The following is a 12,828-nucleotide window of genomic DNA, read 5'->3' on the forward strand; positions in this document are numbered from 1 at the left end:
TAAAAACGAGTTCAAAGCTGTCCACGCACTATTTTAAATTGACTTTATTTAGTAGGAATTAAAATATGATTTAGTAGGAATTAAAATATTCTTGGTTTTGTTACAAAGAACATTTGTGGGTTCTTAAATTCGTTGATTGTCTATTTTTTCAAAAGGTAAAATGTATACAATGCGATGTAAAATAATCTTACAGCAGATAAAATGAAATTAATTTTGTTGGATCTTAAATTCGTGGACGTATCTACAAGACACGAAAATTAGTGCCCCACCGATAATAATGATTTTGAATTATTCTAAATTAAAATTTTATACATACTGAACCCCCCTAAAATAACAATGGACTGTTAAAAGGTTTCCAACAGGACAGGTCCATAATAACAAATAAAGCAGAGTCAGGAACAAATTACTTTTGGATAAGGGTTATATAGATCTCCCTTGACAACCTCATAGAATGCTTTCATCATTCCATCAAAATCTTCCCTATCAGCTGCTCTAGATTCTGCCATTACACGTTTACGACTTGACAATTTATTCCATAATCCCGTAAACTGTTAATGTAAACATGGGTTGCGTTTCATGGAAAGTCCTAAGTCTAAAATATGTCTTAAGACCAAAACTGAGACAATTTTCTTTTCAAAGAAAATATCCTTACTTATGACTCCTATGTTAAGAATTCTCAATCATTTCTAAATATCTATGCTCAATTGCTTATAATCATTACAAATAGAAAATCGGAAAGCATGGCATTGCATTTTTTACCATTTCTAAGGAGAATTACTTAAATAAAAGCCTAAAATTTTTACTTAAGATAAAAATATTAATTGAAACGGTCTTAGTCCTATAGTTTGTCATAACTCTAGAACTTAAGATACACTTATGACTTTTTGTGAAACGCAGCCCAGCGTATTTTGTATGATCAGTTACATCACATCTTAAAGCGTTATCAAAGCATATCGACAATATATCGTTATGGAATGGCAAATATCTGCAATGCACAGACATATCAATAATTACTTGAAATTACTTGTCTATGATTCATTTTGATATCTGTTTCTATGATTTAGTAAAATACTTGTTCTGTTCATACAGTTATGATGTGTCTTGTTTTTAAGCCCATGATCCCCCCCCACACCCAAACCATTTTTTGACATCATTACATAGACATGTCCTATACTAAACAACAGCATAGTTTTAGACACGGATCACCTGATTCTGTTTATGTAAATTTTCATAATTTCTAGACATTAAATACATTTATTAAATAAAAAGTATCCATTTTTCCATATTTTAAATGTGTATCGAGTATTGATTGACAGTAAAATACCAACGATATGTCAAAGTCATTTCTATTGATTTAGTTTTAGATGCAAAAATATAAGAATTATTCAATGTAACTAAAGGAACAGGTATAACAATTTTAAGAATAAATAATGTGACATCTAAAATAAAACTTTTTACAATAATAAATTTCACAGTTCACACAACATTAAAATCGACTATAAGTAACTTCAAAAAATTATTAGTAATTTCACATAATACAAAATTTATGGAATCATAGAATCAAATTTCACAAATCATTAAGTTCACGCTGAAAAAAAATCAACAAATTATTCACATATGTGTGTTTGGTATGAAAATGAAAAAACTGAAAAGAAATTAATGAAAATATTTACCCTTCGCCTTTCATTAAATTTCTCAAGTAAATTGTAGGACGGCAAGAAACACAAGACGCCATGTGGAACTTTCTATGAAATAATCAACATAATTTTACATTACATTTTGCATTTTTGTTTTCTTTTGGATTTTTTATGTCTGACAAAGTATAAGTCAAATATGACAACTTTCCAGCTTTATTGTTGGAGGAAGCCCCCCCCCCAAGGTGCCACTCTGTGTATTATTCAGGCGCGAAGGAATATCTGAGTAGAATCACCGATGTTCCGTAAGCTTGCTGGATAGCTTCCTGAAATAAAAATAAATCCAAAGCCATTGTCGGGATTTGAACCCATAACAGTGAGGGGCAAGTCAATGACCTTATACACTCGGTCATGGATGCACCTTTGTCATCGTTTTAGGGCATTAAACCCATTTAAGTTAAAATGGTGAGTGTGCATGTAAAGAATAACTTCATCTAGCTCAAAGTTTATATGTATATTGTTTATATTTTACTTCACATGAGTAAACAGTTATTTAAAGGAATGGCTATAAATATCCTTCAGGATTTATCGGTTACATCCAAGTGGTGTAAGAAGTAGGACAGTCTTTATATTTAAGGCAGTTTATATATTTTATCCTAATTTATTGTCTGAATCGATTATTAGTTATAATGAAACTGTCGAAACAATCACAAATATATTGTTAATTTCAGCTCAAATTGACATCAAACAAAGCACGATGTTCTCTTTATCTTATTTGGTTGTTAAGACAAAAATGACACAAAAGTCATGATAGCATTTCATACTTCAATATCAACAATAAGGGCATTAATTCACCAACCCTGTGAAGATTTTAAAATACATGCATAGCAAATTTGTCTTTGAAACCTACTCAGCAAAAAGCAGTGGCAAAATACATTGTATTAAGTTATGAAACTAAACAAAACTGTCTTAAATATATAAAGTTGAACTGTCAATGTTAAGGTTAATTCATTTATCTTATTTATATATTTATTTATTTTTGGCAAAAGAACTGACAGTTCCATAGGCAAAAATGCAAATGTTTACCCTTAAATGCTGCTCAAAATTTTCCAAAGATTCTAAACTTCCTATTCGACTGCCCCTCGTCTAGCCAATGAACCTAATTTTATGTGCACAAAATATCCCAAATGGGCTGACAGTATCTATTTCAAAAACGAATAACACTGAAGTAAGCATTTAAAGTTTATTTCAAACTAAATTTCGCCAAAGTAGCAATATAATATAGAGAAGTGTTTATAGAGACATTAATCCGACTGGGTCCAAATATTTTTGAACATCATCGAACTAAAACCTTATGTAATTGAGACATAATTTGCTATAACAAAGTCATGCACTAAGTAAGTCTGGATTAAATTGCAGCAGCAGTTTTTGAAAGGTAGTCCGGATATGTTTTGTGATGGAGGACAGACAGGCGTCCTCAAATTTTGATATTTAATTGGCTACTCTTTTGTTCACTCTCGTGTTCGTATAGTCACGTAAGAGAAAAAGAAGTCACGTTAGAGCTAACTGTATAGCATCAAAGAAAATTTAATGTTACCTATTGTTTCCATAGTATTAACATTGTCGTAAAATACGCCCGTCACAAAAGCTTTTTACTGAGTTGTGGGCATTATAGATATGCATATAGGAGATATGCTCCGGGCAATATGTGGATATTTTATCATCTCTAGTGCCCTTGACCTTGCAGATATTAACCTGAATTACATGTGTCAAACTTGTAATCATGATAGTTATCATTTGAGTTACAACCCATCAATAAATGATGACTAAATGGTACACATCTTCTCTTTACATCTTAACCTTGACCTTTCTATGTGACCTTGACTTTGGTAGCAGGGACCTGTGCGCAATACTTAGCCTCACAATGTTGAACATTTGTGCTAAGTTAAATTAAAATCCTCTGATGAATGTAGATTTGCTCCGAACAAGCATTGTTCAATTAACTATAAAAGCAAAAGGGACCTTAATCTTTAACCTAAAGACCTTGTTCATGCATGTGTCACTGCTGCTCATAGTGGTGAACATTTCTATGAAGTTTTATTAGAACTTCTCCATGCGTGTAGGAGATATGTTCGGGAAAAAATCTGTATATTTTATCAATTTTTTTTACCTTGACATTGCAAATATTACCGCAATTACAAGTATCACAGCCGTAGTAATGACCATTTATGATACAATCCCTAAATAAATGATAGCTAGATTCTAAATGGGCCTTATACAAATCTTCCTATTTAACTTAAACTTCTACCTCTATGTGTGCAAGTTATATTGAAATTCCTCAATGCATGTACGAGTTTTGCTTCGGACAAGCGTTTTTCAATGAGCTCTAAGTGTTTCCTTCACTTCTAAACTAGAGACCTGGTGTATGCCCGCGTCACAGCTTCTCATAGTGGTACACATTTCTATGTACATGTAGTTTTATAAAATCCCTCCCTGTGTGTAGATGAAATGCTCCGGAAAATATTGGACGCCGCCCGGCAGATCGCCCGGGGCGTTCCTACATGATTCGTTTTGGAAACGGGCGTATAAAAAGAACAAACACTCTTATTTGAAAGCATCCTTTTTATCACCTCTTTCAAACAAAGAAATATACATTGCACATTACAACAAAACAAAGTATAGTTCTGGACACTGGCCACATTCCTCATAATATAACAATTACACAGAAAATACTGACACAAATACTCAGATTCCAAATATTTTTCATGTATGCACCTTCAAAAATATATGTTGGCCTTACAAACAAGGGTCGCTTCTCTTACTAAATGTACACTAGATTTGAGGTAATTGTTCTTTAATATTCCTTATGGCATAATGTATACACAAGTATAAATGATGATTTGATAGAAATATATCAATAATTCAAAATGTGATTAAGACATTGGATGAAAGAACAACATTAAAAAAAATAACATAAAAATATATTATACTTTTTACCAGAAGATAAATTAGTATAAATGCTCATTAAAACAACAATACACAGGAGAATGTTACACAGAATATATTTTAGCATTCACAACTTTTAAAGAAAAAACTTTTTTCCCCGTTTTTAACTAAAAACATTTCATTGAAAAAAAATCTGTATTTTTATGGGGGAAAAACTTTTAAAAATTTTCTATTTATCATGGGAAAATGTTTTTGTTTTAATTTTTACCAGGGACGTTTTTTAAAGTAACCTGTTAACTAACAATCTTCAACTTTTAAAAAAAATTTTTGTCAATTTTATTTAAAAATAAAACAAAAACCCGCAAGGTTTAAAAATACAAATTTCACCAAAATTTTTAAAAATGTTTTTAAAAACGTTTTTGGGTTTTAAAATTTTTTGGGTATTTTCTTTAACTTCACCAAAAAAGAATTGATTTTCTTTAAATTTTAAAATATTTTTTAACTGTTTCCCGAATTTTTTCTCTATTTTTAATCAAAAACAGGAAAAATTTTCTTTGTAAAAACTTATAAAACCCAAAAATAATTCACATACTGTAATTAAATATAATTATGTAATTAATTCATTTATTTACAAAGAACTTTTTAAAAAATTCAAAACTTTGCAAGTTTTTGCGCATTGAACACAGTGTCAGATCAAAAAATACATCTCACAACCAATTCAGGGGGGGGGTAACTTCAAGTTTTATAATATCATAATAGTAATAACATGCAATGAATAATTATCATAAATTTTCTTAATGACATGCTCCATATGTGATAAAATTTATATCAAACTTTGCTTGGGTTTTTACTTTGATTCTGTTATAGAGGATATTGACTTCCCTCCGTAAATTCTTTCAAGACTTGGTTAACCTCTTTGAAGTTTTTTGTAATGGATTTGCCCTGCTGTGAGTTTGGAACAGTCTATTTTAAAGTTTAAAGGGATTTCAAATGTATCAATATACCATTTTTAAAAAAATTAATTTGATTTACCAATAGTTTATTATTTTTTTTTTTTTTTTTGAATCCTGTTGTCAAGACTGCATAGATATAGAGGCTGGTCTAGCTCTATACTTGTGGGAAAGGCTAATAATTTTCCCTCTTGTGGTTTGTTAAAGGTTTAACATATTTCTTTCACGAAAAATAAGGATGTTTAGGGTGACTAGAACTTCGGGCAAGTTAAACGCTTAAAGGCAGATCAAAAGTCAGACTTCTCTTTTATCACAGTCCTTTTAAGTCTGAAAATGGTAGCACCAGTCTGTCATAATGACAAGATTATTTTGGAAGAAGTGAAATATCCACATCATAACTTAGCAGCTGATGACAGGATCCAAGTCTGAAATAAGATAAGTATTAATTAGAAATAAGTATTAATTAGAAATAATTATTTTCATTCCTTATGCTTTCATGAAATAGAAATGGACTGTGTTTATCTGTTATGGTAGGGTTTTTACATTACACACTGTAAAGGTCTAATGACGATACTCTATTTTTTACTACTGGTGGTGAAAGGCCTCGGTCGTCCCTCTGCACATTATTTCATGCACAAAAGGGCACACAAGTAGAACTATCAACATTCTGTAAGGTAGGGACCGTGTCTGTACTTATCAGTAGGACTTTGACTCTATGAAAAGCACTTTTAACTTATGTATTTACACCGGTGATAGAGGTCTGTTCTGTTTTGTTTAATTTGGTGTTTGTTTGGTTTTAAGTTGCACCATTACTTTAAGGGTCATGGTGACTTTCCAGCTTTACTGATGGAGGAAGTCCTCAGGACATCCCTCCACCCATTATTTCAGATATCAGCAGGCACATAAGTAGAACAACCACCGACACTCCATCGGCTATCTCAATAACTTCCAAACATTAGATGTCAATTCGTATCACACTTAAACTAAAAAGGTATAAAATTATAAAGAATCTTGCCAAAAAACAAGACTTTGTCCAGTAAGGATTTTGTTTTTGATATAAAATAAGACAAGTACCTGTCCAGCTGTATACAGTGAGGTAGAATCTGCCAGCAGAACTCTAGCTCCAATCACTGTATCATTCTTACATTGTCTACATTGCAAGTACTGTATACAACATCCTAATGTCTCGTCATATACACTGTTCAACAATAAACCTGCAAATTATAAAATGTATACAATCAATATGTTAGTAAAGACTAGCATTGGGGAATAAGAATATTTAATGTTGTTTCACCAGAACTGGTGATCACCAAAATGGTTTGTTTTGTAAATAGAAACTTAAGTTCCGTAAGCTAGCTGGATAGCTTCCTCACAAAGAATCTAAAGTCTGTAACTGTATTCGAACCCTTTGCCGCGAGTGGCAAGTGCTTTGATATCAATGACCTTAACCACTCGGCAACTAAGACCCCTACAGTTGTGTTCAATCTCCTCTATGTTCAATCTTCAACAATAAAGGTATTGGAAAAATCCTTTTCATTCCAAGAACAATTTAACATTCAAATGCAAAGTTACTTTTTTATAGTTAATTAGACAAGCAAGTACATGTTAATTACCTTTGTTATTTGTTTCAGATTCAACTGTTTCTAATTGGCAATCCTTGGTCTTCAAGTTGGGAAAGTATATCAACTCTGTGTTCTTCTTGAAAACACAAGACAGGAATTCTGGATGTTTTTTCTGCTTCTCATGCTGGCCTAGTGGTAACAACTGTTTACCACATTTTACACATGACAAACACTGGTTTTTGGCCTGAAAGATAGGAAATATGAAGCAAACAATTAACAGCAATAGAAACATTAATTTAGAAGTTTGTTTGGTTTTTTTATATATATAAAATTATAAACGTATTCTTCTTCTGCAGGTAGAGGTGGGAAAAGGAAAATATCTATTTAAGCACTATTCACTTCCTTGGGCCCTTTTCACCATTTTAAATTGCAGCAGACCCTAGACACTGTGCTTTAATTGTTTATTTAGGCACCGAAGAGAAAGAAGACCTTCAGGATGCTAGATGAATATGGACTTCTCCTTCACACGAAAAACTTCATCTGGCAAGATTCTTAGCATCAAATCAACCACTGCAAGTGACAATCTTAATGAATCCTTCCCTCTTCTACACACTACTTGACATGTATTGTATATGTGGTAAAGTTAGCAGATGGCAATATTTGCGAATTTTGCGAATTGACGAAAATGACTTACATTATATCAAACAACCTGTCATAAAATGCTACACTTTTTGCATGATACGTTAATATTTCCTCACGCAAAAATTCTTGAGTTTTTAATTTGCAAGCTTTTCGACATGCAGAAATATCCACTTATAAAGTTATTCATTAAGTAAAAGTAAAGAATTTACTATTATATCTTCGTGCATGAAGTATTTTACCTTATTTTCTTTTTCATCAATGTTTTCATTATCTTCATATGTGACACCTTTTCTTGACCGCTTTGACCACTCTTGAAACTTACTTGTTGATTTACGTTTTCTTCCACCACGTCTTCGTGTATTGAGAAACTCCTCGTCCGAATTCACATCATTACCTTTATAAAGACAAACACTTGTTAAACATATGTAATAATAAGAGAAGAACAATGCTGATGAAGAACATCAGGTTAGCAATTTATTTTTTTGGAAAATTTAAGATTTTGTGGAGATATTGGGAAAAATGCATGATTTAAAAGAAAACTTCTGTTAAAAAGTTGAAAAATCACTGCCCTGTAACATGACTTTGCACAACATATTGTTTACAGCTGTTCAAACTGAAAAAACATTCTTTGGAACTCAGTTGAGTTCCTTTAAGAATACTGTATATTGGTATTTTTGACTTTTTTATTATAAGTGCAATGTATATGTACAATAGTTTTGATTCTAGGTAGCTTTCATAACAAAATGTTAAACATTTACTAGATAATGACATTTAATGATGTAAGACTAATATATGATAAAAAACATGAATAAAATAATCACCTGAAGCCGATTCCCCATCTAATAATTCCTCCCCAACATTCTTCTTATCTTTTGCTTCTTGTAGAACATCATCTGACTTCTTTCTACCCTGTTGAACTTTATCTACCACTGACATATCTACCTTTCCTCTTGTTGTAGGCTTAGTCCTTCTTCCACCATTACTCTCTTCTTTAAAATCATCAGCATTATCTTTATCATTATTTACTTTATCAATATTACTATCTCCATCTGTTGATGTTCCCATACAATCCTCAATCTCAGATTTTTGTGTTTTTGTAGAAAGTGAATTCCTTTTCTTGAAAATTGGTTTCTTCTTTGTGCTATGTTCTTTATCTAATTCAGCAAGGTTATTTGTTTTGTCTACACACTCAGTAAGCTAGTCCATCTGTCTGGCCATCTTCAAAGAGTACAGGTGATGTACCATGTTGGCTGCACCTGTCTAGTGGTTGATGTAGTTTGAGGATTTTGTGAAAGTTTTTGACAGAGTTTGTTGGAGACTACCTGGTTCTATTTTTCACAGAGTCAACAGTTTCTGTTTTGATTTCCTAAAAACAGTAACAATATCTTAACAAAACTTTTACATGTTTTCCTTTTGATAAATCCTCTTACACACAGAATAAAAATATTATTAAACAGTCTACAAGGGTAACTCTGCTGTTAACAAGAGCACCACAAAAAGTGGGGCAATATGTACATCTGTGTTTTTAAATTTTATGCAAGTATAAATGTTTATTGACAGATAGGAATGGGGATATATAAAAGGAGCCCTGTCTCCACTACAACAATCTATACATCTATTTCTAGGCCTAACACTTTCATTAATTTTATTGGGTTTTAGGACATGTAGCGAACTTTTGTCTACAATAGGAGGAACACAAAAGCTGAGTAGAGCCATCAATCTTGCATTACTCAAAGAGTCATGGTTAGTTAATATTGTAGGAGACAAAAACAAAACCACAATCATGTTAATCTCAGTATTTTTCATAATCAGTCAATTATACTTGATAGAGATAAGTGTAAATAAATCATTGCAACAGATCTAAACATAAAATGAGAATGTGATCTTTGAACTGCAGCTTTTAATTTCAGTTTGTTTGATCTTAATATTTCTGGAATTCATTAATGTGATTAATTAAAAACCTGGTCAGTTTGTCTCTGAGGTGTAACAGCTGCCACAGGGACTTTAGCTGGGGTTTTTGGAAGCTGGCAAAATTTTAGGAACTTGTTCTGAGGTTCTGGATCTCCTGTAGAAGAATCAGGCACTACCACTTCCTGTTCTACCTTGACTGGTTTTTTGTCCTCCTCTGTTTTGACTGTATCTAGTGTTTTAACTAGACTGTCATCAGTTTTCTCTGGAAATAGCATCAGTACATCAACAAATGTCAACAAATACCTCATGTCAGTCCAATTAAATAAGATATTGAAGATATCATCATTTCTTATCACTTTTAAGTATAAGGTATTTTACAATCAGTGCTTGAATTTACACTTTTTGGCAATTGTTTCAGCTTTGAAAAATAGGTCACATACGCCCCTCAATAACATAACAAAACACAATGTGCACACATCCATAAATTTAAAGTCTAGTTTAGACATTAATTTATTCTTATTCCAACTCCACAATCAAATTTACTATCCAACATAAGTGGACAGAAAAGACAATCGTTTTTTTTATATTGCAATATTAGAACCTTTATAAAAGAGTAAAATTCATTTGCTACAATCATCTAATACCAGACAAAAAAGGTAAAAACAAATTTTCATAGGAGGGTGGAGAATACAGATCCAAATGCAAATTTGTCTGTAACAGATAAATCTTTGAAGAAAACAGTGGATTATTACCAAAACTTAACATAGGTATTGATGGTATATACATGCAGATAAATATGTCTAAAGTCACACCTACAGTCTTAAAGTACTCAAAATACAAACACAAAATAAGATACCTTTAGTGTACATATTACATAAAAAAAACAACAAATAACATGTTATTACCTGCTTCAATTTTCTTTTCTGTGTTAGGTTTAGATTTTCCTTTTTTGTTTGGTTCAATAAAGAATGCCCTCTCATTTGTTTCCCCTTTATTAACAACAACATAATAGGCCTGATTTCTTGGAGCTTGACTTGAACTAACAAATTTCTTCAGTTGTTCTTCTGCACTAAGTGTGCTTGACCCAAGAGTGAACACTATATCTGCTTTCTTTTCTTCTTTAGACACATTTTCTGATTTTATGCCATCTGTTGAATTTGTTTTGTCCAGCTGATTACCTCCCCTGAAATTAGATTTTAGACTGGTTCCCGGAATAGTGGCAGACTGTGGCAAGTTGGTTCCCTGCACTGGAAGTTGGGGCATTGTCAGTAAAACAGTTTGATGCTGACCGGTTCCAGGCATGTTCAATACCACTTGTTGACCTGCAGCTTGTGTTAAGGGTACAATTGGAGGAACCATTGATAGCATCTGGGCGGGCATCTGCTGATTGCCTAAATCACATAAAACAGCAAATAATAAGATTCATGTTTTTTTAAAATGTTCAGTAAAAATCTGAACATTCTAAAAATATCTTGTGTAAGGTTTCAGAAGCATTAACTACTAAATACGATTTGTCTGCAAAATTTCATTGTATCAAGAGAAACAGAAAAGCTTAAAAGAACTTTGATTTAAACTTTAAATGAACTCCACTCAGGTCCAAAACTCTAAAGACACAAAATTTAAATTTCTTACATAGATCAGCTGAGGCACATAAAACAGAAAGATATGCAAAAAATAATTTAGAAATATATCAATTGAAAAGCACATTTTTGTGCTATTCTTAGCCAGATTAGAGTCATTTTTCACAATTAGAATCAATACATTGAAGAAAAAAACAATAGAGTAAGTGAAAAACAATAGAGTAAGTGAAAAAAGTTATTGGTCAAGACCTACATCAAATGGAACATTAATTACGAAAAAAGAAATTTTAGTCCTGTCATGTCCCAAAAAATGAAGTTGAGTCCCTTTAAATTTTCAAAGATAAATTACTGCTATTTTTAATGGGAATCGAATAATGTAAACTAATTTTTGTCATTTTCAATAAATCAAGTTCATGATATAACAAGAGCTGTCGGTAGGACAGCATGCTCGACTATTCTAAGTGCTTGATAGTATGACCCTCTTATTATGACCCTTAGTGCATGTGTAAAGTTAAAAGTAAATATCTTTGAAGACCTTTAACCTTTAACCAAAATTTCTAAGTTTCAAAGGGGCAAATAATTCTGCAAATATTGCAGGCAGACTTATGCAATTTTGCAAACTGATGTACATTGTTACTATAAAAAAGTATTTTGAATTTCAATTGAATATCTCAAGCATTAATTGAGATATTTGACTTTACAAAAAAAACTTTAACCAAAACTTCTAAGTTCCAAAGAGGCATAATTCTGTCAATATTGTAGGCATAGTTATCCAACTTGTCAATCTGATGTACCTTGTTACAATAAATGAGTATTGTAAGTTTCAATTGAATATCTCAAGCAATAATTGAGATATTTGACTTTACAAAAAACTTTAACCAAAAGTTGTAAGTTAAAAAGGGGCATAATTCTGTCAATATTGTAGGCAGAGTTATCCAACTTGTCAATCTGATGTACCTTGTTACTATAAATAAGTATTGTAAGTTTCAATTGAATATCTCAAGCAATAATTGAGATATTTGACTTTACAAAAAACTTTAACCAAAAGTTGTAAGTTAAAAAGGGGCATAATTCTGTCAATATTGTAGGCAGAGTTATTCAACTTGTCAATCTGATGTACCTTGTTACTATAAATAAGTATTGTAAGTTTCAATTGAATATCTCAAGCAATAATTGAGATATTTGACTTTACAAAAAACTTTAACCAAAAGTTCTAAGTTAAAAAGGGGCATAATTCTGTCAATATTGTAGGCAGAGTTATCCAACTTGTCAATCTGATGTACCTTGTTACTATAAATAAGTATTGTAAGTTTCAATTGAATATCTCAAGCAATAATTGAGCTATTTGACTTTACAAAAAACTTTAACCAAAATTTCTAAGTTAAAAAAGGGGCATAATTCTGTCAATATTGTAGGCAGAGTTATACAACTTGTCAATCTGATGTACCTTGTTACTATAAATAAGTATTGTAAGTTTCAAATTGAATATCTCAAGTAATAATTGAGATATTTGACTTTACAAAAAACTTTAACCAACGCAGACGCGGACGCCGACGCCGGGGCGACTACAATAGCTCTCATATTCTTCGAATAGTCGAGCTAA

At 31.7% G+C, this 12,828-nt stretch overlaps 2 protein-coding genes across 2 annotated transcripts in view; both read right to left on the reverse strand.

Moving 5' to 3' along the window:
- Nucleotides 1–392: 392 nt before the first annotated feature.
- LOC132747874 (uncharacterized) lies at nucleotides 393–8,889 on the reverse strand. The gene is made up of 6 exons (XM_060737405.1): nucleotides 8,556–8,889; nucleotides 7,974–8,128; nucleotides 7,144–7,336; nucleotides 6,605–6,744; nucleotides 1,674–1,745; nucleotides 393–548 (listed from the first exon to the last, which is right to left on the reverse strand). The coding sequence occupies exons 1-6, from the start codon at nucleotides 8,797–8,799 to the stop codon at nucleotides 393–395; spliced, it is 960 nt and encodes a 319-aa protein (XP_060593388.1). The 5' UTR covers nucleotides 8,800–8,889.
- Nucleotides 8,890–9,052: 163 nt separating this feature from the next.
- LOC132747885 (Fanconi anemia group J protein homolog) overlaps nucleotides 9,053–12,828 on the reverse strand; it is a 66,129-nt gene continuing 62,353 nt past the window's right edge. Inside the window, exons 27-29 of the mRNA XM_060737415.1 lie at nucleotides 10,551–11,036; nucleotides 9,696–9,907; nucleotides 9,053–9,100 (exon numbers count right to left, since the gene is read on the reverse strand). Of these exons, the coding sequence (XP_060593398.1) occupies nucleotides 9,053–9,100; nucleotides 9,696–9,907; nucleotides 10,551–11,036 (746 nt within the window). The remainder of the gene's footprint in view (nucleotides 9,101–9,695; nucleotides 9,908–10,550; nucleotides 11,037–12,828) is intronic.

The sequence above is a fragment of the Ruditapes philippinarum genome, unplaced genomic scaffold (genome assembly GCF_026571515.1).
Source record: "Ruditapes philippinarum isolate M1 unplaced genomic scaffold, ASM2657151v2 ctg2311_1_1_1_1, whole genome shotgun sequence".
Classification (NCBI taxonomy): domain Eukaryota; kingdom Metazoa; phylum Mollusca; class Bivalvia; order Venerida; family Veneridae; genus Ruditapes; species Ruditapes philippinarum.